We start from the raw sequence: 26,490 nt of genomic DNA, 5'->3' as shown, positions 1-26,490 counted from the left end.
ACTTGAATTTCCAGTGAGCAAGGGGGTGAATTTTCCAACACATACTTACCCAATTTACAGATTTCACTTGCATATCCTTATAACATGTTTAAAATCCTCATAGCTTTGTTCATTTTTTAGGTGGCTGTTAACCTTTGATAGACTTCCAAATATGTTTTGTGGAAAAGCCCTACCTACCCATTTTCTTTTTCCTCTCTGAGGCAGTGGAAAACCAAAGGTCACAAGTGCATCTTGCGCATTTTCTCTTGAAAGATCCTACCCCATGAGGTGAATTGGTAAATTGCAGAGGATTTTGTGCGCACGCCCCCCCCCCCTTCCCCCTCTCCCCAGTACTGGGAATGAACCCAAGTGAGCATTCTATCACTCAGTTATAACCTGAGCAGGGATTTGGCTTTTTGAGGGCTAGCAAAGGTTAATTAACCCGATTACATTTGTGTGATTTCCAGTCACCTTGCACCTGGGAACTTTATTTCGCCTAATTTTAATGAGGGTTCTTCATTTCAGGGCCCTCAACCTTAACTTGGCCTTACCAGCAGTTTAGCCACACTAGTTATTAAAAACAAGCATTAAATAAAAGCTTTAAATCACAGAACGAAGTATGTGGACCTCATTTCAATGTATGGCAGGGAACGTTTTAATTAAAGCGTAGGACCTTTAGTTGTTGTCCAAGTGTTTCTTTGAAAGTTAGGTTGTTTTGTCATTGCTGAAAATTACAATAGCTGCCTCTTGAATGGGAATTATTTCCGTACGGGGCTGGGGGTCCATTGTTGCGCCGGTTCTTTGCATTGCGCAGGCCAGTTGGCTAACGCTAGGGTGGGCAGCGCAGAGCGAGCTGCCGCCACGGGAGGAGCTGGGGGCGGGGCGGGGCGGAGCTGGGCGGGGCGGGGCGAGGCGAGCCCAGCAGAGGTCCGCACCGCACTGCGCATGGGCTGGCATCCCTCCTCTTCTCCAACTGCCCCTTGGATTTCCGCCAGCGTCGGGAACATTCTGAAGGCGGTTGGCTGCTTGCTACCGGTTGCGGACATGTCTGATGAGCAAGGTTCCCTGATGGGAGGCGAGGAGCCAGTGGCGACAGGCACCTGCCGTGCGTGCTCCATGAAGCAGGTGGAGGAGGAGGAGGAGCCCCCGAAGATGGAAGTGGTGGTGGGGGTGGACAGCTGCTCTGACGACCTCAGCTCCGGGGACCCCGAGCTGGATTGTCACCTCCTGGGTCAGACCGAGGACGAGGAGAAGTGTCGGAACATCCGCAAGCAATACCGGCAGCTCATGTACAGTGTCCAGCAGAACCGAGAGGACATAGTGAACACGGCCAGCGACTCCTTAACCGAGGCCCTCGAGGAAGCCAACGTCCTATTTGATGGAGTGAGCCGAACGAGAGAGGCTGCCCTCGATGCCCAGTTTCTTGTTTTGGCTTCTGATTTGGGTAAAGAAAAAGCAAAGCAGTTAAATTCTGATATGAGCTTTTTTGATCAAGTAGCGTTTTGTGACTTTCTGTTTATATTTGTGGGCCTCAATTGGATGGAAGACGAATGTGATGAGTTGAGTGGTTGTGATGACAATATCTCTCTTTCCTTTTGGGAGACAGTACAGAAGGAAGCAACATCCTGGATATTGCAAGCTGAAACATTCCACTTTATTTTTGGTTCATTCAAGTCTGAGCCTTTTGTACGAAAGCCCCGACTTGAACATCACAAAAAATTTCGCAAAATGGAAGGAAATGGGGATATGCCTACAAAGTTGAGGAAGTTGGACCTGAGTACCAACCAAGAAGCAACAGAAAAAGAAGTAGAAAGAATCTTGGGATTGTTGCAAACCTACTTTCGAAAGTATCCTGATACTCCTGTGTCCTATTTTGAGTTTGTGATTGATCCAAACTCTTTCTCTCGTACAGTGGAGAATATATTCTACGTTTCTTTTATTATAAGAGATGGCTTTGCAAGAATAAGGCTTGACCAAGACAGGCTGCCAATATTAGAGCCAATTAATATTAACCAAATGGGTGAAGGAAGTGATCCCAGTTCCTTTGGTAGGAAGCAAGGGGTTATATCTCTGAGTTTACAGGATTGGAAAAATATTGTGGCAACTTTTGAAATTTCAGAGGCTATGATTACAAACTCATATTAGATTTTTGTTCCTAGTATAAGAGTCAGTTTTGTTTTTCTGAAGTATCTCAAAACAGCAAAATCTGAACAGAAGTGTACACATTATATTTCTTGTAAAGCAAAATATTTTCAAGAATATTGAAAATTGTTTTTCTGTGTAATGTGTTTTGGTAATTTATGAGGTTGTGATCTGTTATTAAAAATTTTCACTAGCATACTTATGGGAAATATTTTTTTGAATGCTCTATAAAATCTACATTAATAAAAAATTTTTTAAATTCTGAATTTTGTAAACTAAATACATTGGCCAACTTGCAAAAAAAAAAAAAATCAGAATGGTATGTGATACTGTTTTGCTTCCTCTCTGGTAGTGAACCAAGGAGAATCCCATTAAGTTGAGGTGAGAGTGGGTAAAAAGTTGCTCAAGAAAAGCGTTAAGGTAGTAAATATGCACTATTACAACTTAAAAAAAGTTAGATGCTGTGCTTCGCTGCAGAGAATAAATAATTTCTAAATGATTTCTCCTGTAAGCTGACTCAGCAAATTTGTGTGACTACTGCTCAGTAGACAAAACATCAAATAAGGGCTGAAAGGGGGAGTAGGAATTGGGAGATGGGAACAGCCTTCTAGGCAGGGAAGTAATGAGGGCAAATGCATAAGTCATGGCAGAAGAGAACCTTTAGATTTAGGGGAAACAATTCTGCTTGAATGTGAAGCTATGTGAAAATTGCATGACTTCATCTGTTAGTGTCCTTAGAAGTTTTTTGTCCCACAAATTCCTCTAATATGGATTGGGATGGGATTGTGGTTCAGCGGCAGAGCACTTGCCTCACATGTATGGGGCACTGGGTTCGATTCTCAGCACCACATAAAAATAAAGGGTATTGTGTCCATCTACAACTAAAAAAAATATATATATATTAAAAAATCCTTCTTACATGCTTATTTGTAAGCTTTTTGTGCTTGGTTAATGTCTTCTCTTGCCCATACGTTCTCTCTATGTATCTGCTAATAAAAAATGTCCTTCAGAATCAGTGATGTGTTATCGTGTAACAACTTCAGATATTTGTCCCAACTAATTTTACATATGTTAATAGGGCTGGAACTGTCTCTGTTTAAACTGTGTTTATTCACATATTCTTAGTGTGAACTGTTCTGTTTTTTTCTTTTTGATGCTTCTAGTTGTTTTAAGAGTATAAATTACAACCTGATTTAGAAATTACTGCTGAAAATTAAAAAGCTTTAGAATGTACAATAAGCATACCCATAAGTTTCCTTCTATCTTTAGGAACTTAATCTTTGGTAGTGGAGGAATTTGGCAATTAATTGGTAAGTGGGGTAAGTGACTGTTAGTAGGAAGTCTAGTTGGTACAGGGAAGGGAAATCCAAAGGCTAAACAAATGATACCAAGAGAGGCCAGAGCTGATATTTGGGGAAGTTTTTCACTAATAATATACTGGAGAATTTTTAAAAAATAGATATTTCTTGTTGGCAAATTATTTTCTGAAGTAGCTATTCTTACCTCTTATTAGAATTCTCAAGGAATTCCAATCCTTGTCAGTTTCTGTCACCCTTTGATTTAGGGTGGTCTTGCTGATCCTCACTTCTGGTATATCTGCCAACCTTGCTTGAGTTTTCCGGAGATCTGTTGTTGGAGCGAAAAGATAATTGTTTTGGATAGTGGAGAGATCCTGAGTTCTTCTCTCACTATCAGATTCATTTCTTTACTGGGAGGATTTGACACAGAGTGATAATAGAAAATGTAGGTAATTTTTTGGGTCTCTTTAAAATTAGAGTTATCCACTCATTTTTGTTTTTACTAGTTGTCATGACATGTGAGTTATCTCATTATTTTGAAATTAAAGCACATGCTTACATTGAAGAAAAGACTTGACCAATGGAGAAATGAGTTCCTTTATAAAGATTAAGAATCATATTGAAAAAATGGTGTTTTCCCACTAATAGAACACCTTAACTTTATATTGTTTTCTGAGCACCTTTAAATTTTGTTGTTGTTGTTGTTTTTTAGTTGTAGATGGATACAACACCTTATTTTTATGTGGTCCGAGGATCTAACCCAGTGCGTCACACGCTAGGCATGTGCTCTGCCATTGAGCTACAACCCCAGCCCTGAGCACTTTAACTTTTGAAGGTTCAAATAAATTGAACTTTAAGAGAATGTTGTGAATTTATTTTAAAGTAAAACTTTATTGGATAATAGGACCACTTTGTGATCAAATGTCCTGCATCAGTACTAACATTTTTGTTATCCACTTTGGGCAGATTGTCTAACTGTAAAGTTGAGGTTTTTGATTTTCCAAGTGAGAATAATAGTAAGGTTTAGATTAGAAAAATTTATGATAAATACTTTGAAATAAGAACTACTATGTATGGTGGTGCAGTGAGAAAAGTAATAGATTTGTAGTTTGAAACCTCGGTTTAATTCTTGGCTAGTGGGCAGTTTTCTTAATTTCTCAAGGTCTCCCTTAGGTATGAAATGGGAATGATATCTAACAATAGTTAGAGGACTACTATAAGGATTAGATGAGATGTAATGTGTGTAAAACTTCCAGCATGGTGTCTGTCTCATTGTGGACACTCATGTTATTGCCCCATTCTCCAGATATCAGGGTCAACAAATTCTGGGGTACCACCACTCACTGTAGTTTCCTTATGCTTTTTTTAAAATTTTTTTTTGGTTGTTGTTGTTGTAGATGGACACAGTACCTTTTTTTTAAATTTAGTTTTTATGTGGTGCTGAAGATAGAACCCAGTGCCTCACACATGCTAGGCAAATGCTCTACCAAGGAGGCACAACCCAGTCCTCCTTATACTTCTAGATCCCTTGTCTGTCTTCTGGAGAATTCATTGCCAAGTAACTGGAATCTGCACAAATGGTGCCAGACACTGCTCTAGGCCTGGAGAAAAAGTGGTGCCAGAAAATTGTGTTTCTATTTTAGAGGGTATATTCATTTATCATTGCTGTAACCAAACAGTGAGTGGAAGCAGTACTAACTATCTTATAGTTCTGGAGGTTGGATGTCCAACCAGAATTGGGTTGGCTGAGCCAAAATCAAGGCATCAGCAAGTCTGGTTCTTTCTGGAAGCTCTGAGGGAGAATCTCATTCTTTGTCTTTTCAATTTCTGGAGGCCACCTGTACAGAACACTTTCAAAACTGGCAGTGCCGTCTCTTCTGTGAACACATCTCCAGCTACTGTAGTCATTTCTCTGCCTCCCTCTTACAAGGACTTTTGTGATTACATTGAGCCTGCTGGGATAATTCTAGAAAATCCCATCTCTAGATTCTTAGTCACATCTCCAAAGTCCTTTTAAAGGTAACATTCACAGGTTATAGGGATTCATGCTCTTATGTCGGGGGAGTCACTGAGGAAAAGACAGCAACATTTTTGTGAATGACCGTTGTACCAAAGAAACACTGCTGGGATATTGGTTGAATTGACTTTCAGATAGGATAGAAAAGCTCCAGAAGGAGGTAATCAATGTGGTACCTGCAGTCATTTACCAGAATACTTGACACAGAGTACAGGTGAAACATTACCATGGTTCTAGACATTGTAGTCATATGCTAGCTATATATCTAGATAATTGGTCATGGACAGCCAACTTTCTAATTTCTCCTTAGAGGAAGCATCTCTCCTTCCCTGAACAATGAGGTGATTTTTTGATTTGCACTCACTTCAGTGTTGCTGTTATTTTCTGTCCACTACCACCCACTGACAAACTCAAAATTTCCCCAGACCAGGGCTTGGCAAGTTTTTTTCTGTGAAAAGCCAGATAGTATTTTAAGCTTTGTGGGCTATGTGGCCTCTGTTGCAATCTATAATCAATTCTGCTATTGAAAAAGAAAAGTATAGACAATTTGGAAATAAATGGGTATGGTTATTTTCCAATAAAATCTTATTTGTGGATAGTAAAATTTGAATTTAATGTAATTTTTATTTTGAATTATTACTCTTTTCCTCTCCAACCATTTAAAAATATAAGAACCATTCTTAACGTCAAGGCTTTGGAAAAACAGATCTGTTGCCTTGGCCCTGTCATAGACCTAGTCTTTTCTAGAGAACCTGTAGCATTTAACTTGCAGTTTCCCTTTATTGCTTTCCTAGTTCATAATCCAAAGCAAGAAAGGCCTGAGGTACATCCCAGTGGCTGCTACAGTACAAGTCCGACAGCCATCAGGTTTCAAAGAAGATAAGCAGCTGGATCTGGTATAGGTTCTATACAAACTGCTGAGTTTGTTGTTTGGGTTTTTAATAGACTAGACATGAGCATCTATGGCATTAAGAAAAGTCAGGCTGCTTATTTTGCATATGAGGTATAAAACATGAAATTTAAGCAATTTAGAACATTTGGGATGTTGCTCTAAATTGTTTAGCTCTTTTACCCAACTGTGCCACTTCGACAAAATACTTCCACTGTCCCTTGCTATTTAGCCACCATGTTAAAAGACTTGCTGTGTTCTGGGCACTGTTCTGCATTTACATGGATTGTCTGATTTATCCAAACCCCTATGAAGTAGTCCCTTGTTTTTGCAAACATGAAAAGCAAGGCAGGAGGATTTAAGCATCTAGCATAAGATCATACTTAAGTTGCAAGTCATAATGGTTCTTAAACCATTATGCTAGACTCCTTATATTTTTCAAAATTTTTTCCATGTTTTTAATTTTATGTGTGAGAAAACGGCAGCCTCTTGGGTGTATGTAACCAAGTTAGAAGGTAGTACTCAAATGTTTTGTTCTAAGTTGTTCTGAACTTTGAACATCACCTCATACATGTCCCTTGACTTTGAGGTCAAAATTGTTTTCATAATACTAGGATGCTACTTGCCTTTTCACTCAAGTGTGCTGTGGAGTTTTCCAGAGACTACACAACAGGTGATGTTGCAGTAAATCAGTAGAGGAGGGAAGCAGATAATGAATGTTGTTAATCCAGACATTAAAGGGAATTGCAAAGATATTTGAAAATGTCACTCACTAATTTAAACAAAAATAATGTTCCTTTTAGCACACAGTGGGTATATTAATTTTAAATTAATTAATAAATTTAAATTTTCTTAGTTTTCATCTCTAATGTAGTAAATGTTAATAGCTAGAATCCACATAAACAAAAATTCTTGGATGTCCTAAATAATTTCATATTATAAAAGGGTCCTGAGCCGGACAGGTTTGAGAATGCACCCCCTCAGTCAGCAGCCATTGTTTCTAGCATTTGTAGCTGGAGGAGAGTGGGGCACTCATTCGTGCCACTCCTTACCCTCTTGTGCTGCCTGGAAGAACTTGCCCTCTGCCCTCTATCGTATTTATCTTTCAGGTGAGATTTACCTTGAACTGAATGACAACAATTTTAATTTTAAATTGGTTTAAAATTTAAAAACATAATGTTTGGTTCTAGGGTCAACAAAAGGCCTGTGTTACTGATTTTACTTTACAAGAGCTAAAAATTAGTTCATGCTTGCTCAGTGCCGCCTTTATAAAATCTGTGCACTGGTTGATAGAATTTGATTTTGAGCTTGAAATACAAGAACCCAGGTCAGCAACAGAATTTTTTCTAGCACTGATGATTAAGTTGGTGAGGGCTACTTTCAGCTTTTCAGCACAAGGATACATTTTCTTTCATTTGTTGAACTAGGTAGGTATGTTGGAAGCAGGACTTTCCCAGAATTGGTGGTTTCATTTAGACAGCGATTATTCAACAGTCTATGCAGATAAAATGAGGTTATTTTTTCAAGAACATCCAGCTATGTCTATTTGCAAGTCATTCTCCTGCTCTGTGAGACTGAGGGAGTAGCACTTGTTACATGAAGCTCATTCTGGTCCTTTGCTCTGAATGGCTGTCATTACCAACTTGTTTTCCCCCACAGTGCCCTGCATTGAAGGAGCAGCCTCAGCCATGATGCCAGTTGATGAATACTGGCTGTGCCTACCAGCTTCTGGCATTAGACCTTTTGTGCAGACTATCAGGGTGATATGGTCTTGTCCCTACTGTTGCTGGACTGTCCCTCTGGCCCCTGAGTCACCATGTGCGCCTGGCATGCTGCCTGGGGACACCTGCAGGGCTGAGCCTCCTCTTCCACATTCCTCAACTGCACCCCCTTCCACATCCCAAGCACCCTGTTTTGCTGGCCCCAAGTCCTGCCTTTCATCTGCTACACCTGATTGTAGGCAGGAGAAAAATATGCAGTCTGGGCTGGTAAGTTTGGGAATTTTTTGGCTATTAAGGTTAAAACTTTATGTTTAAAAAAACATTTTGTTTGTGTTCTTCAGCTTTTTCAGTCCTCTCCTTAGCACAGATTTTTATTTTAATAAAAGGTAATATGAAATAATAGTGGAATGATTGGATTTTTGAGAATCGAGAGTCAAAAACCTAAATTTATAAAGCCTATTGCATAGAATATGAAAACGAAATAATATAGGAGACTTCAGGGCTGGGATTATGGCTCAGTGGTAGAGCGCTTCTCTAGCATAAATAAATATAGGAGACTTCAAGTATATGCAGATGAAAGGATTGAACTAGACAGAGCCATATTTATTTAAAATGCCTGGCAGTGGTTGAGTATTTACCTAGCATACATGAGGCACTAGTTTCTATCCCAAATACTGTAAAAACAACCATAAGATACCTTGAAAAGCAGAGACTTCTTTTCTTATATTTTTCATGCAGGTCAATGTCAATCAATTTTTCTGGATTTTTAGTTTTTTTTCTTTTAAACTTTTTAAACAGTTTTTTATAATTGTGTTAGAGTGGGGTTCATTATATCATATTCATGCATGTATATATAACTTGATTAATCCGAATTTCCAGATTTTTAACGCTTCAGCTAAAATTATAGAAAAGTCTTAAATATTTGACCGACTTTAAAATTGCTACATTGAAATAATTTTACCCACACTTTACCAGGCCCCTATCTTGGTCTGAGACTTTAACCCATTCACTGCACGTTTGACTTAGAAAGTAAAGATGATTACTAAACTATATTGATGGCTCCATTAAAAACATACTGTACAAATGTTTTTAAAAACCTAATTTAAAATTTAGTTTCAAAATTCTAGGATGCTCAAACTAAGTTTAGGTCAAAGTTGCTTTGGTTGTGCTGCCAGGACTTCCCCATGTAGAAGTATTCCACGAACACTTGAAAGAAGAGTGTGGCACAAGAGGGCGCTGACTGGAGCCAGTCCTCCAGGATCGGAACCCAAAAGCAAGCAAGCACTGACCCCGCTTGAAGGAAGGTGGAATATTTCTCTTCATGAACTATAATAGAAGTCAAATAACATTTTTTTCTTTGAAAATTCCTTTTGCTTTCCAAAAGGAAGAATGTCTTACAAACTTTTTAGGTATTGTTGCTTTAAAGTTAAATTAAAATTATTTTCCATTGTTTTTCTTTAGGCTTGTGAGGACAGTCTTCAACAGCAACTGAAAATGAATGGCTCTGAGGATCTTCCCGAATCCTATGACTTCGACCTTATCATCATTGGAGGTGGCTCAGGAGGACTGGCTGCTGCCAAGGCAAGGCTCCTTGTGTTGTGTATCATCTGGGTTATGTTTGGAGTATTCCTGTCTATGACAGTTCCCCCGTCCTCTATGTAATTGGTTTGAGGCCCTTTTGTATTTTTCACATTAACTTTGAGTGGTACATGTTAAGGGACCATAATTATAAATTGCCTTTCCAAATTGAAATACGTGTTCTTGATATAGTACTGGGCCCATGCTTAGAACACATTTTCATTTAAGTTTGGTTGATTTTTTTTTTTTCTTTCAAAGATAATAAGGGTGTTTTGTGGAAATGGTTTGAAATTAAACAAATATATTTATCATTAATACTTGTATTAGATTTTTTTTCACTTTGATGATTTACTTGTTCTCAATCCCTTGTGTCCCTAGAAGAAAGAAGAGGAAGAGCTAGATTTTTAAAACTTAAGTATTTGCCTCCAGTGTAGATGAGGGTGATCCAAGAGAATAACCTCTCACCGAGGACTGGATGTGACTGGGAAGAGGATGTATAGGTCCAGGTTAGGAGTGGGGCTCCTGGCCCTAAACCTAGATCCACTGCCCATGTGAGGACCTTAGCCCTGTCATCCTTTCTACCAGGTTCTTTCAAAGATGACGTGGTTTATACTCCCTTAATGTATAGTTTGTGGTCATGTAGGAAAGGTGGTAGATTCACATGAAGCTGACCAAATTAGGAGCAGGGCAGTGTCTAGCATGAAGTGACACTTCGCTGAAAGCAATTCAGGAATAGTACCTGATGTAATTTACTCTGGAAGTGGTGCGCAGGGACTCTGTCCTCTTAACCATTAGAGGTTTAGTTGCCAGCGTATAAACTTAGTCCCCGAGAAAGGCAGAAGGTACTCAAATGAACCTGAATGTTGTCTTCATTCCCCAAAAAATATATTTGGAGACTTTGAAGGGCTGTAGCTGTCAATAAATTGGCTGTACCAGCTCTGTAGCACTTGAATGGCCACTTTTTTTTTTTTTTTTTTCAGTACTATTGCTTGAGTAGAATTATGTAAGAGGATTCTAGGGTTTCTATCCAGTTCCAACGATTTATAACTGGAATCTGCCTTAATCTTTAAAGCTGCCCTCACAACTGAGTGTTTTTTTTTTTTTTTTTTTTTGTGTGTGTGTGTGTGTGTGTTTTTTTAAGGTACTGGGGATTGAACTCAGGGGTACTTAACCACTGAGCCATAGCTCCAGTCCTTTTTTTGTATTTTATTTAGAGACAAGGTCTCACTAAGTTGCTTAAGGTCTAGCTAAGTTGTTGCTGAGGCTGACTTTGAACTTGGAAGATCTTCTTGCCTCAGTCTCCCGAGCCGCTAGAGTTACAGGCATGAGCCCCACACCTGGCCTATCTGAGGATCTTAGTTTTTATCTTGGAGTTGAAAAGTCATGGTACATGAAATTCTCTTGTATAAATAATTGGTTATGCCTTAGGCATTATAGCTTAATAAAACAACATCGATGTTAGCAGCCCATTGCCCACTTATTATATTAACTCTTTCAACTCATTTTAGTAATTTTGTTTTCCAGGAGGCAGCCAAATATGACAAGAAGGTTATGGTCTTGGATTTTGTCACTCCAACCCCTCTTGGAACTAGATGGGGTAAGCTCCTAAAGTAGTTCAGAAGTGGTTTTGTAGAAGTCAGTTTTTCCCTAGCAATGATCTAAGTAGCTCCTAAAACCCACTGAGACAAACAAAAACCAACAGCATATCTCTTTCATTTGAGCCAAGTTAAAGTGACTTGGGTTAAATGCTAAAAAATCCAGGTTCTTTAGCATAGCCAAGGTAGAAACCTTTTGCACAAGCTATGCCTTATGGTAAACATTTGTGCAGTTTAATGTATTTAGGGGGTTAATAAGTGAAAAATGTAAAACCTTTTAAAACTTCCTGTTTTAAATCCACTTTCTACATTCAAATAAAAACTAGAATCAGAATGGGCAGCCTTGCTGCTTCTGTCTTGGGGAATTTTATTTTTATTATTCATTGATTAAATAAATTCTGATGATTTAAGAACCAGTGTCCTGGGGAATATAGCTTAGATTGTCACAGTATGAAAGAAATTTCTGCCCCCTGTGGCACCTACATTTTGGTGTGAAGATTAAAAACAAGCAAGGACTTCACAAATTGTGATAAGTGGTCCTGAAATTTTTTTTTTTTTTTTTTTATAATGGGATAGAGAAGAACTGGGTAAAGGAGAGTTTTGACTTTGAGAAAGTTATCAAGGAAGGCTACTGAAGAGATGGCAGTTAGGCAAAGCCTTAAAAAGTAAGAATGAACTCCCTATACCAGAAGCTGAGGCATACCCTCCAGGCCGCTTTTCTCTGTTTCATAGTGGTACATTCAAAGGCCCTGAGGTACATAAGAGCCCTTCATCCTTCTAGCATGAGTGGTAGGACCTGGAGGTAGCATGAGGGCTTTGCAGGCCAAGATGAGAACTTTGAACTAATCAATGCATAGTGGGAAACCTTTGAGGAGTTTAAGGCAGGAGAGTAATGTAGTAGGTAAATTCTATGAAGATTACTTGGCTGCTTGCATAAGAAGGAGGCAAGAAGCAGAAATCTAGGTACGGCAATATCACAATTTCTCATTTATCCATTTAGCAAAAACTTAAATGTCAATCCTGTGCTGGGCACTGTTCTTGGTACTAGGTATGTCCCTTACCCTGCAGTGCCTACCTCCATAGAACTCTTGGTAGTGTTCTTAGAGGACATAGCTTTGAGCTTCGAAGTCCAGTGTTGTCTTGCATGCTGATTGATTTTATTTTGGCAACCTCTCCACCTGCCTGCATCTTATTTTAATGGGAAACAAGCTATCACAGTGCTGTTTAAGCTTAGAGATATTGTGCTATTTTGAAGGGGTAGGGGTGAGGGAGATGGGACATGAGTCCTTTGGAGAATCCAGTGAAAGCCTCCTTAAGAAAATAAAATGCACATACGTTAACAGTTTTTTGTGTGTGGTTTCAGAACCACTGCAGTTAAGCCATGCTTAGCATAACCACTCTTGGTCATTTCTGCATATGGGTTTGATGGTAAGGATGGGGTGTGTGTGCACATAGTAAAATTTTAATTTTTAATGTTGTTGCAGGTCTTGGAGGAACGTGTGTGAATGTGGGTTGCATACCTAAAAAACTAATGCACCAAGCAGCTTTGTTAGGACAAGCCCTGAAAGACTCTCGCAACTATGGCTGGAACTTTGAGGACAATGGTATGGGAGTGAGAAAGCTCCTCTTCTGTTTGTGCTTTTGGGGGTTTGAACTGCTATCTGGAAATGTGAAGCTAGCAAACACCCTGGAAGTTGTTCTTATTGTTTACCTTTGTTCGTTGACAAAGTCACTGCAATTATCCTTTGTCAGATAGCTACGTAGTATAGTAAGAACAGATATTTAATATGGCATTTCTACTTAGAAACCTAGAATTCTTTCAAATGAATCTCCCAGTGTGTGAAAGAGGTCACACAGTGTTTGTAATGTGAAGGAAGTGCAGATCGTATCTGATGGGCTTTGTTTTGAAGCTATTGAATTTTTTTCCAAAGCAGGTCTTAGGAGAGGTATTGTTTGTTTTGGAGGGAACATTTAGACTTTGTTGCATTAAAAATACTTAGAATTCTCTAGAAACCCTAGACAAATTGAGGAAGGAATCTGTGACTTTAGAAAGTAGATTGCATTCTTTGGTGGAAGAATAAAGTGAGGCCTGGTACAGTTATATGAATTATTCAGATTTTCTTAGATCAGTATCACCTGTTTCCTGGGACCCTTTCAAGTCTGCTTTCTGTCCACAGCTTTTGGAGACCTGAGAGTTTTTCATTTTTTTGTTCTGAACCCCATTTTAATTTTTTTTGCCTGAAGAAAAGAGAATTGAGTAAACTCAGCTGACCTAGGAAGCATGAGTTTGATACCTAATTGCCATACTCTGCCCTCTCCCTCTCCCTCTCCTCACTAAGTTGCTCACTCTCCTGTCTGGAGGCGGTCATTCCTGCCTGGCCTGCCAGGTAGCACCCTTCCCCTCCTGGACACTGCTGTGAACACATCCAGTTAGCAACATGGTTTTTCTTCCTTTTCTTGACTGGATTTCTTTCTGTCTTTTTTTTTTTTTTTTAATTCCAGAAATTCTTCTGATGAAAGTTATATAACAGGAGTATTAATCATCTATATAGTGTCCAGCACTCAGGTTTGTGTGTAGTACTTGTTGATGTTAGTCTTTAGCTATCAACTCTTAAGAAAAAAAAATGTAGTCAGTGGAACAGGATTGCTTAATGTAGTTAAGAATGTAGGGAAATTTATGTAATGTGACTTTAGAATCTTTAAAGGATACTGGTTACTCGTTTGAAAAAGAAAAGAATAGGCCACTGCTGAATGTGGATTCTATTAGTGGGACCAACTAAAAATAATTGTAATAAATTAAGCAATCAGGTAGGGAATGATGTATAACTTAGTAGATTGACAGATCTTTACAGCAAAAGAATGTTTCTGTGGCTGTAATGTAACAACAATATGAAATAGCCATGCATATTTTTTATTTATTTCTAGTTATAGAATAAAAAACTAATAAATGTACAACAAATAAGATAATAAGGAGCCAATACTAGCACAGTTCAAACTCCCTGAATTTCCTGGGGTTTGAAAACTTGAATCAAATCAAATTTGTCTATCCTTTATACATTATTTATCCAACTGATTTAACTATCTTACCTCCTTTGTGTTTCTTCCTCCTTAAGGTCTTTTTAAGATAGAAATACGTGATTTTCTGTTTTAACCTCACGATTCCTGTGCTTGTCAGCAGCAGCAACTCCAGAGTCTTTGAGAACAGCTGAAGAACTACACTCAATTCTTGCACTTTTCAGTAGAGAATGCTTGCTGCTTCAGCCCTTCTCATCAAACCTTTGTTCTGAAATAAAATGGCATACTGTGCCTGTCAGGATCTACCACTGAGGGAACAGTGCTTATCCTCCCTCCTTTTGGTGGTAAAATAATTGTGGCGAGGAATAAAGAGATGCAGATAAACATTACTTTATTTCACTAGGTCTTAGAGCTAGAAAGAAACTTGGAGGTGTTTTTTTCAAATGAGACCAAAACCTTTAGAGAGGCTACTGATTGGTGCTTCCTACTAAATGAATTTTGAAGTGTTATTTTATATTTTTAGAATAGGAACACATCTAATCTCATGTCCTTGATCAAACAACAGCTCTTTTGTTTTCTAGAAACACTGTGTCTGACACTGCAGATAGCACCCAGCATGCTGAGGGAGGACAGGGACCTGAACCAAGCCAACAGCTGAATCTCATGACCAGGAGAGTGACAGTCACCCCACAGCTGGCAGGTCCAGACCTGAGATCTGCCTTTTTCCTAAAGTTTCAAACTGATACACAGAGAAAGTCATAGATCCTAAAAAAACATTTTGAGCTCAGTAATTCAAGCTGGATGAATTGGTCCTTTCTGGAAGATTGGTTGGCTTTATATTGCTTAGGGTTATCCATTTGAGTACTTTTATGCTCAAGAATGAAATGTGTCTTTTAAAATTGAAGTATTTGAAAAGGTTTAGGATCCCATTGTCATTATGTAGAAAATAAGATCATTGTTCACAGTCGGGCTTGCAGAATTTGGTTATATATCCTCATCATATACCTGGTGTTTTACATGGCATGTGACTGCCACTGATGGGTGTGTGACCTTGGTATTCCTGTCTTTGTTTTCCTGGATATATAACAGGAGTAATTCCTGCTCCCTGGGGTGCTTTGAGGCTTAAGTGAGAAGATGTGCCCGACATGTTAAAAGTGATGACGCAGTTCTGTTAGTATGGTTACTGTAGTTCAACCTAAGGTGTGGCCTGGCTCTCTGTAGTGGAAGAGAGTAAACTAGGAGATTTGACTAAGATCCACTGCTGTGTGCAGAAGGGCACACTTAGGTGCAAATGCATTCTGCCTGCCTGCTGGAATCTGCATTCTAGAGGTTTAGCAACGCATTTCGGCTAGTAGAACAGCCAATGGTATCAGGAGGCCTAGGAGAGATGCTGAGGCTATGCCAGTAGGTGGACAGAGTGTGGGTGTGTAGGGTCCTGGTAGTGTTTGGGAACACTGATAGGTGGTGGGTTTGGGGTATTATCAGAAGGCAGGGCACCCTAGCGAACTGGAGTTCCATGTATGTCCCAGAGTCCAGTTACCACTAGTAGCATATAAGGTGGGAATCTGAATGTTACAAGACACTCAGAAGGGACCACAAGACCAAGACCATAGGAGCAGATCAAGTGCTTTAATGCTGAATCCAAAACTGGTAGCCCAAACTTTTTGAAATTCCTTCTGTTTGAGTACAATCATACTAGACACTGAGGCTAAGGGTGGCTATCTGCTGTGCCACAAGGTGAAGGAACCTCTGTAGGGAAAAGAGATTTGAGGAGTTTGGAAATCAGACTGGGCCTAAGCCACAAAAGGAAGGCTTTAATAGAAGTGTTGAGTCTAATCATTGAATTTGAATTTTGGTCATTGAAATCATGAAATTTATTGGTGCTATTACCTAATTCTAACTATGTCTTATTTTAGAATATGGTCTTTCCTATAGGATTAGCAGAGTACAATCCACTTAGTAGTTTTATACTTATAAAATTTCAGACATGATTTTTCCCTTTGACCTAGCTTATTGTTTCTCTGTGGTAGTGATATTACTGGCACTTTGGGCTGGACAGCTCTGTGGTAGATGAAGAAAAATAGTTAGCATCACTGGCTGGCTGGGCATTAAATGTTAGGGGCATCCCTCAATCACTGTGACCACCAATGGTATATGTCTGGGATTAACTTTGGATACAGTACTCTAGTTAAGAAGAAAGAAAGAGGAACATAAAAAGAGTTTGGTAATTGTTGCAGTTAGATGGGGTGAGGTATGCTATTGTCCATTCCTGGTTGACAGGCAGGCAGGCTGGCTGGTCCAGGTTCCCTGCAGCGTCCTCCACCCCAAGCACATAGTCCTCTTGGCAGGAAGTCTTGCATTAATTATATTAAATGTATGGTGGTCTTCTAAAAGGGAAAGAATATTGAAAATGAAAAGGTAGCTCATGTGCTCAAAATGAAGAACCTCTTCTTGTAGACTACAAGCTCTACTCTCTTTATTCCATGTTTGTAGTTACTGAGAAACTCATATGTTTGTTGGGCAGTTGAAAAGCTAAATGTCTTACTTTCTTACACAGTTAAACATGACTGGGAAAAAATGACAGAAGCTGTACAGAATCACATTGGCTCTCTGAACTGGGGCTACCGTGTAGCTCTACGGGAGAAAAAGGTGGTCTATGAGAACGCTTTTGGGCAATTTATCGGACCTCATAGGATTAAGGTAATTGTAAAAGCAGCATCCTCTGTAACTTTTTTTTTTTTTTTTTTAAGCTTTGGTTGGTGCTGGGGAGAAAAAGAGTTATAATATTAAAAGTATTATAATAAAAGTGCAAGTCACTGTGACCCAGACTGTCCAGTTTGGTGATTTTGACGTCTGTGGGGGTGTGGTGGAGTGTCAGCATACTGGGCCAGATTACCTGGATTTCAGGCTTGGCTCTATCATTTGCTAGCATTGTGACCTTAATATCTCTTTCTTAATGAATCATCAAATTTTTATGTGGCTCAAATGAAACACTGAAGAACAAGTCTTTGTTAACTTTTAAGTTAATTTTAAGAACTCATTACTTATTAGAGTTGATGTATTGGGTTCTTTTGTAGGCAACAAATAACAAAGGCAAAGAAAAATTTTATTCAGCAGAGCGATTTCTCATTGCCACTGGTGAAAGGCCACGTTACTTGGGCATCCCCGGGGACAAGGAGTACTGCATCAGCAGGTAAGGTTAAATACAAATGTTTTTAAAATTGAAAACTACAAGCATTGGTCATTCTGCCATTTAAAGTCAATATTAACATCACTGCTAACATACTTGTATATAGATACATACTTGTTTGTGTTTGAAATTATCTCTGCCTCATCCAGAGCAGCCCAGGTGGCACATGTTGTCATGGCTGTCTTGGAAGTGCTGTCATAGTCTGCTTGGGCTGCTGTAACAACTAACTTAATCTGGGTAGCTGAAATACCAGAAATTCATTTCTCATAGTTCTGGAGGTTGGGAAGACCAAGGTCAGGTGATCAAGGTGTGGGCAGATTCCGTGTCTGCTGAGGGTCTGTTGCTTTGTTTGTAGATGGCATCTTCTTTCTGTGTTCTTACCTGGTAGAAGCTGCACAGGCAGCTCTCTGTCTTTCATCAAGACACTGGAGCTCTGCCTTCATGACCTGATCACCTATGAAGGACTCCGCCTCTTAGCACCATCTTCTCTTGGGGGCTAGGACTTCAACATGTGAATTTTGGTGGGGGGAATGGGCACAAACGTTAGTCTCAACAGATACCCTACCCTACTCTTCCCTCCACTTCCCTCCAGCATTCCTCTTCCTCCTTCTTTCCTCCCTCCTTTCCTGTCTTTTTTGACATGGTCTCACTATGTTGCCCAGGCTGGTCTCAAACTCCCGGGGTTCATGTGATCCTTTTCCCTCAGGCTCCTGAGTACCTGGATTATAGGCCCATGCTACTTGCCCAACTTGCTTTTTATATATATTTTTAATTTGTTCTAATTAGTTTTACATGACAGTAGAATGCATTTTGACACATTGTACACAAATGGAGCACACCTTCTCATTCCTGTGGCTGTACATGGTGCTGAGTCACACCAGTAACACAATCACACAGGTATATAGGGTAATGAAGTCTGTCATTCTACTGCTGATTTTCATATTTTAAAAACTTTTTTTTTTTTTTTTTTTTGGTACCAGGAATTGAACCCAGGGGCCTTAGCCACTGAGCCACATGCCCAGCCCTTTTTCTTATTCTCACTGAGTTGCTTGGGGCCTTGCTAAGTTGATGAGGCTGGATTTGAACTTTCTGTCCTCCTGCCTCTGTTTCCCGAGCTGCTGGGATTACAGGTGTGCACTAATGCGCCTGGTTAAAAACTCATTTTTAACAATGCTTTAATGATATCTTATATGACTTATGTATTCTCTTAACTGTAAGATTTTCATCATGTTTTACTCATATTTATACTTATTTTAATAGTATAAAAACAAGATTTTGAAAAATTTTCTCACCTTTTTCTTCACTTATTTTTTTTTTGTACCAGGGATTGAACTCAGGGGCACTCAGCCACTGAGCCACATCCCCTGCCCTGTTTTATATTTTATTTAGAGATGGGGTCTCACTGAATTGCTTAGGGCCTCGCTTTTGCTGTGGCTGGCTTTGAACTCACGATCCTCTTGCTTCAGCATCCTTAGCAGCTGGGATTACAGGCTTGTGCCACCACACCCTGTTTTCTCTGCTCTTAATAATCGATATTCCAAGAGAGAAATAACATAGGCTTTTTACCTTTGACAGAAGCTGAAGGTGGGGTTTGGGTTTGCAACTGTATTATGTGTTTCACGCAGTTAAATCATGTGGGTGTAGGTTGGAATGTTGTCAGGAAGTAAATGGTTTGCTCTGTTTAGCAACTGGGCTTGAGCTACTCTGAAAGAAACTAGCAAGAAAGGGAGAATATCTTAAGATTTTATAAAAACTTCTCATGTGTAGCTAATTGAATGTTTATAATATTAATAATTTCTTGTTCTTATTTGGTTTAGTCACTATTCATATATGAACCTTTTTCTATATTTTCTTTCTTCTTTCCCTATCCCTTTAAATTCTTTTCAGTGATGATCTATTTTCCTTACCTTACTGCCCGGGTAAGACCCTGGTGGTTGGAGCATCCTATGTCGCTTTGGAATGTGCTGGATTTCTTGCTGGTATTGGTTTGGATGTCACTGTTATGGTGCGGTCCATTCTCCTGAGAGGATTTGACCAGGACATGGCCAATAAAATTGGTGAACACATGGAAGAACATGGTATCAAGTTTATAAAGCAGTTTGTACCAATTAAAGTAAGTGGGGTTGACTATGGGTTTACTGATTTTGTACTCATGATGAAAGGCAAACAGAGGGTTAGGGTTGGGTAGTGGAAACATCGTTTGGGCATTATAAACCATCGGGAGTCCTGATTCCTCACCTTTTATATATTGAAATAAGCTTGTACCTGCCCACTGCTTAAATAACTCTGCTCTTATTTACGGATTAATAATACCTGCCTTTGTCAACTTACTCTTTTGGTACTTTCTTGATTAAAACTTTCCGTTTTTGCATTCTTTTATAATGTTGGTCTGCTGTATTTTATTTCATCATATGTACTAGAGATTTAAAAATAAGGGTTCAAGGGTAGGCTGACTTTGTTTTTCTTTGTGAGACATTTTCCCTGGGTATGTGATATATTAAATTATGTACTATGTCACTCTGGCTTTCCAGGAAACAGTTAACTTCATTTCATTTTATGGGCTCTTTTTTGGTCATTTGATCTTTATTTCCAAAGGCCTAAAATATGCCAAATTATACCTGAGACCTTGTTAACATTACCACAATGTTTTGATATATGAGAGTGACAAAATTGATAAGTTAGTGATACTTTCCTTTAGTGCAGGATAGACTATTGTGGTCAAGTTTAGAAATTTTAGCTATTTGTTTCCTCTTTCAGTGACTTGACTTGAGTTCTTTGTATGGCCATGGGTCTCTTTGCTGATGGGTAAAAGTATGAGCTTTGGGATAAGAATGACCCATATTCAAATCTTGTCAGTTTCCACATGACTCGTTCATTTAATGTCTGTGAGCCTCGGTTTCTTTTGTAAAGTGAGAAAGATAATGATTATCTCTGAGTTCTGGGTGAGGATTACATTAGCTAACTTTTAAGCCATTGGAACAGTACCTGGCATAAAAAGAAGTCTAAGGGAATCCATTTCATAGTACTGTTGTGGGGATCGCAAGTCTGCTGTTTCTAGGAAGTAGATGGCTACATTTGCATTAAGGCTGTGAGTAAGAAACAACTGAATGTGTGGGTTTTGCTGGTAGAAAAGTTAATCTTCCTGTGTAATCTCTTAAAATTTGGAGAGTTTGTGGATCCTTTTGAAAACCTGGTGGACTGTGCCTCCTTAAATAGTATTATCAAAGTGCCTGGGTAGTGAATTATTGCTGTACTGTAAAGTGCTGAGTGGAAGGAGCCTTTTGTGAAGAGGTGGGAGAACAGGACATTTTGGTCAGAGGTTATAATGTATACAGAAAGGCTCTGGGGAGGAAAATTGGTCTAGATACAGAGAAAGCCTGGCTAGAGTACAAAGTGAATAAGGGCAACGATAGGATGAGGCTCTTTACCTACCATTTTGAAACAAATATAAGATATGAACCAATTGAATTCCTCTCCAAAGATGAGAAATTTTAGTTTAAACAGGAGAGACTTCCAGTGCACTCAAAAGAGATTTAACTATATAAGAAGGGAAGAGAATTCAAGAAGAGAATCTTTACTGTTATTGATGTCAAAAGTAAAATGACCCTGAAGAATGTTCCCAAACAGAGTGATTATATTTTAAAGGTAGGGCAGAAATTGCAGGTGGTTTTATTGTTTTCTTCCAGGAAATATTTTATAAAAGCCCATGATTGGCTGTTACTCAGAGACAGTAGGTTAACTACAGACTTGAGGAAGTTTCCAGGTGGCAGTGCCGCTATGTCATTGTTACCCAGAATGGATTAGCCTTGGCACCTTCCTGTAATAAGTTGGTATGTTCATTCTCTTGCTGTAGCACAGATGTATTCCTTTCTGCCTCCTTAACAGCCGTTGAAACACATACATCTCTTTGCCACTCTGGTTTTACAGCTTGCTAGCTGTCATTAAGATTATTAATGATCACTTCAGTACCTGTTCTTTGTTGCCAGTGACCTGAAGTCAGAAGGGAATCTCTGGATTTGAGCAGTAGTGACTTTCCCGTGGTGAAAGCTTCTGGGTGAATCATGAGACAGGAAATGGGAAAAGCAGTGGAGATATTGGTCTGATTTTTAGGGACTGGCCTGTACATTCTCTGGCTTTTTTTAAAAAAAAACCTGTTTTTCCCTCTGAACTTTACTATTTGAAAACAGCCTCTCTAAGAAGCAGTGTTAAGCTGTGACAAAGAAGGGGCTAAATAAAAGAATCTCATATCATCCTAGTGATGTGAAGGTGAGGTAATTGGGATATAAGATGCTTTTTAAGCCAGATTTTATATTTCAACTTTGGGTTAGCCAGATTGACAGGGAAGACAGTTATTTTCCTTAATAAACGTCTATCAAAACTTCATCACTTTTGCAGATTGAACAAATTGAAGCAGGGACACCAGGCCGACTCAGGGTGACAGCTCAGTCCACCAATAGTGAGGAAATCATTGAAGGAGAGTATAACACGGTAAGGAGATGCCCAGGGCGCTGTTCCAACAGAAAGCAAGTAACATGCTTCTTGGTTCTCTGTTGTGTACTTACAGTGACTTCTAAAATTACTTGTTCTGATGCCCCTTCTAAGATATCTTCAGTACTTCTGATATTATAATTTGTTTTGACAAAGGGTGGCTTCATATTTTCTCTACTGTAACTAACTTAAAATATTGTTTTATCAAACGGCTAAAAAAGGTATCAGATGTTTTTGAATGAGTTAGAATTTCTCTGTCCCTTTTACCTCCCAACCTGCCACTTGGAAAATAACTTAATCAGTCATAGAGTGTGTTGTGTTTGTCTGTAAACTTGGCTGAGTTTATTAAGGCATTAATTCTTTCTCATTATTAATAAGAAACGAAGAGCTATTTTTGATATATCATGTTGGAGAGGTTTTTTTTTAATTGAGGGTTTTAATTTGTTTCAACTTGTATTGTTAAGTATTTATTACTAAGTGGGAAATGAAACTATATTAGCTTAATAATCTGAAAAATTCATGCAAAGGTTTTTAAAAAGTGTATTAATTTTTCAGGTACTGCTGGCAATAGGAAGAGATTCTTGTACAAGAAATATTGGCTTAGAAACTGTGGGGGTGAAGATAAATGAAAAGTAAGAAAAAACATTGTCATTCAATGCTATTTCACTTATTCATAACATTGATCAATTGTAGAGTATTTTAAAGTTATTTTTAACATAGTTGGAGAGTTCCCTTTTTTGGTTTAGAAAATAGAACACTCTTCAGTGCCACTCATATTAGTGTTTCCTGCATTTATTTTGTTTTGTTGGTTATTTTAATTTAGAATTGTCTCTGTAAGGTTTCTTTTTTTGGCCATACTAATAGGCTCAAACCCAGCACTCTACCTCTGAGCTACATCTGTAGCCTCCTTATAATAATTTTATTTTGATAAAGGGTCTTGCTAAGTTGCCTGGCTGGCATTGAACTTGTGATCCTCGTGCCTCAGCCTCCCAAGTAGCTGGGTCTATAGGTATACACAATGTAGTGTGCCTGGACAGAGGTTTCCTATAGTTTTCTTATTTCTTTGATTTTCACAATAGTGGACAGGATTGTCACTAATCGTTTTGGTTCCTCTAAGCTTTTTAATAATACACTAGAACATCGTTCTCAGAGTCAGTTTTGGGCTTCATGGGGAGAAAGGGGATTTAGTTCTATTTAGTTGATATTGGTAATGGACGGTAATTTTTAACTAAACGAATTTACAGATCTGGCAAAATACCTGTTACGGATGAAGAACAGACCAATGTGCCTTACATCTATGCCATTGGTGATATATTGGAGGGAAAGCTGGAACTTACCCCAGTGGCCATCCAGGCAGGAAGATTGCTGGCCCAGAGGCTTTATGCTGGCTCCACTGTGAAGGCAAGTGCTGTCGTCCACTGAGACACTCTTTTTAATAATCCTTTCTGTCCCGTTTAGTGGTGCAGTTGGGAAATGTACCAGGTTTGAGTAATTTAGTACTTTGGTAATGACATTCTAGATCTGCTTTATTAAGTGTATTCCAAATGGTACATTGGTAGGTCTGCTATACATTTGTGACTTTATTATGAAAATTGTCACTTTTGGAATCACACTTAGAATAAAGAGGAGCTAGTTTGTTTCATATACTTATAATAGTTGCATTTCCATCAGTTTCATTATTACCACTGAAAGTATAATTTTCTAAGTCTTTTTTTGTACCTATCTAAGCTATAAAAGGATTTGGGGATTTAGGCAAAAGTTTCAGTGTGCAGAGTTGTTTAAACTACTGTTCAGACTTTGTTCCCCAATCCTTTCAAAGAAAATGTCTTTTGTTCTTAGGATATTAAATATGTTTTATGCTAATGTTAATGCTTTAGAGTGATTTTGTTTAAAGTCACAGTAGAAAATTGAATGCTTCCTTTTGTAGTATAGAACCAGATGGCCAGAAAGAATAATATACCCTAATTATTTTTTTAAAAGGAATTCTGGGAAAATGAATTGTGAAGAATTTAGTTACTACCCATTTTCCTTGAATATAAATCATCATGGGTTGGCTACAGTAATGGAAATCTCATTGAATGATGCTAGTAAAGTTTATTTGTGGCCTGGAGTTATTCTGGATTTGTAGCATAATAAAATCTGATAATTTGAAATGATGAGATTAGGGGTAGAAAGGTTCTGTCAGAGTGGCTAGATAGGGTTCTTATTCCTATTGGAACAAAGATAACAAGATCACCTCTTTGAGTTAAATCTTACATTCATTATCGGAGTTAATGAGTATCTGGTAAGTCAAGAAAGGGCATTCAGAAATATAGCTTGAGATGTATTTGGTTTTTTAATTTATATCTTGCAGATTCCTGAAGTAAAAAAGAAATATTTTTATATAACAGCAATAACCAAAGGGTGAACATGAAAAAGATTGCACTAAATTTGAAATCATGTGGCACAGAATTTCTTAAAATCTGGATATTTTTATTTCCTTGTGGATAGTCCTTCTACATCTTGTTGGTAGTCTCAAGTGAATCTCTGGAGGTCTGAGAACTCTCTTTGAGAAACCTCCTCCTCTTTGGTAGTCTGCCTTGTAGCTGCAAGCCACCCTGGCTGCCCTGAGCTGTCATCACTGTCTCTAACTGGGAAAGACTGCCAGGCTCTTCAAGTTTCCCCTCACGGCATGGAGGTCCAGGAGTCCCTCTGGGCAGTAACCCCAAGCCAGCAGAGGGCCCACCTCCTTCTGTTTCCCTTCTCTTGAGGGCCACAGGTGCTGCTGCCTGTCCAGTGTCCATTTTTGTCTGGTTTGTTCTTATTTAATGTAGGAGGGTAGCTCTGGCTCATGGCATACCAATAACTTGAAGTGGATATCTGCCTTTTGTATTAGAGAAATCCAAGGATGTTTATGGTCTTTTTAGAGAATAAGAATTATATTTATTGTTTCTGGCATATTTTAAAGATTTTACACTCTATTTTAGAGAATGAGAATTGCATTTTTCACATTTTAAATGTAGAATGTTGCTTAGGCTTATTGTCTTCTGGTGGTCTTCATTCCCATTTTAGTGGCTCCATAATAGTACACTGACAGTATGTACGTGTTACATTCTAATTCTTGGGGGTTATTTTAAAGCCACTTTTGATATTGCCACTGTTGAAGAGGACTGCAGCAAAACTCAAATCAGTATATGTAGCCTTTTCTATGTATGAAATTATCATGCCATTATAATTATAGTAGCATGTTATTGTAATAACATAATCTTATAAATTTTTTAAAAGTAGGATTATTGATCCAAAGGTGTAAAATACTTTTATGACTCCTATATGTATTACCTAATTGATTTCAAAGAATTCTGTTAATTTTTGACTCTAAGATTATCAGGTCTGATAATTTCCTATATATTGTTTTTTGCTACTTTATTTAGAGGAGAGAAAGTGGTAATTGAAGGTAACATCAGTTGGTAGCTGCCACAATATGAGGATGCTGATCTTTTCTTTATAATCATTCTTGCCTGACTTCAAGCCTCTACAAAGGCTTTTCACATGAGTGGGTGATTCTCAGTGTAGTTAGTGTCTGGGATTGGGATTTCACATGCTTTTGATAGAAATTTATTTCTGCTTTCCTTTCCCTCTTTTGAACCATTTTAAAAATTTTTCTAATTTGTTATATATGACAGCAGAATGCATCCTCGATTCATATTACACATATAGAGCACGACTTTTCCTGTCTCTGGTTGTACACAAAGTAGAGTCACACTATTTGTGTCATCATACATGTACTTAGGGTATTGATGTTCATCTCATTCCACCATCTTCCCTACCCCTAGACCCCCTCCCTTCCCCTATCTCCCCTTTGCCCTATCTAAAGTTCCTCCATTCCTCCCATGTTCCCCACCCCAATCCCCATTATGGATCAGCATCCTCATATTAGAGAAAACATTTGGCATTTGTTTTTTTGGGATTGGCTTACTTCACTTAGCATAATATTCTTCAACTCCATTTACCTGCAAATGCCATGATTTTATTCTCTTTTAATGCTGAGTAATATTTCATTGTGTATATATGCCACATTTCCTTTATCCATTCACCTACTGAAGGGCATCTAGGTTGGTTTCACAATTTTGCTATTGTGAATTGTGTTGCTCTTATACATTGATATGGCTGTGTCCCTGTAATACGCTTTTTAAAAGTCCTTTGGGTATAAACCGAAACCGAGGAGTGGGATAGATAGGTCAAATGGTGGTTCCATTCCAAGTTTTCCAAGGAGTCTCTATACTGCTTTCCAGATTGGCTGCAATTTGCAGTCCCACCAGCAATGTATGAGTGTGTCTTTTCCCCCACATCCTACCAACACTTATTGTTGTTTGTATTCTTGATAGCTGCCATTCTGACTGGATTTGCATTTGCATTCTGATTTGCATTTCTCTAATTGCTGGTGATGTTGAACATTTTGTCATATCTGTTCAGTTCCTTGGCCCATTTATTGATTTTTGGGGGGGGTGGGTGTTAAGATTTTGAGTGCTTTATATATCCCAGAGATTAGTGCTCTATCTGATGTTCATGTGGTAAAAATTTGCTCCCATCCTGTAGGCT

General features: G+C 38.6%; 2 protein-coding genes across 3 annotated transcripts in view; both read left to right on the top strand.

Moving 5' to 3' along the window:
- Txnrd1 (thioredoxin reductase 1) overlaps positions 1-26,490 on the top strand; it is a 58,751-nt gene that overhangs the window by 9,480 nt on the left and 22,781 nt on the right. Inside the window, exons 1-10 of one of the 2 annotated variants that reach the window (XM_048802858.1) lie at positions 8,002-8,313; positions 9,508-9,627; positions 11,149-11,221; positions 12,704-12,823; positions 16,792-16,934; positions 17,312-17,427; positions 19,312-19,537; positions 21,820-21,912; positions 22,468-22,544; positions 23,157-23,313. In XM_048802858.1, coding sequence (XP_048658815.1) covers positions 8,014-8,313; positions 9,508-9,627; positions 11,149-11,221; positions 12,704-12,823; positions 16,792-16,934; positions 17,312-17,427; positions 19,312-19,537; positions 21,820-21,912; positions 22,468-22,544; positions 23,157-23,313 — 1,425 coding nt within the window. In that variant the 5' untranslated portion in view covers positions 8,002-8,013. Of the gene's footprint in view, positions 1-8,001; positions 8,314-9,507; positions 9,628-11,148; positions 11,222-12,703; positions 12,824-16,791; positions 16,935-17,311; positions 17,428-19,311; positions 19,538-21,819; positions 21,913-22,467; positions 22,545-23,156; positions 23,314-26,490 lie in introns of those variants that run through there. The other variant, XM_015482827.2, reaches the window with a different exon arrangement.
- On the top strand, positions 873-4,782 carry Eid3 (EP300 interacting inhibitor of differentiation 3). Its single transcript, XM_048802859.1, has one exon. The coding sequence runs from the start codon at positions 925-927 to the stop codon at positions 2,122-2,124; it is 1,200 nt and encodes a 399-aa protein (XP_048658816.1). The 5' UTR covers positions 873-924; the 3' UTR covers positions 2,125-4,782.

This window comes from Marmota marmota, unplaced genomic scaffold (genome assembly GCF_001458135.2).
Source record: "Marmota marmota marmota unplaced genomic scaffold, marMar, whole genome shotgun sequence".
Lineage (NCBI taxonomy): Eukaryota > Metazoa > Chordata > Mammalia > Rodentia > Sciuridae > Marmota > Marmota marmota.
This window is presented reverse-complemented; position numbering and strand designations above follow the sequence as displayed.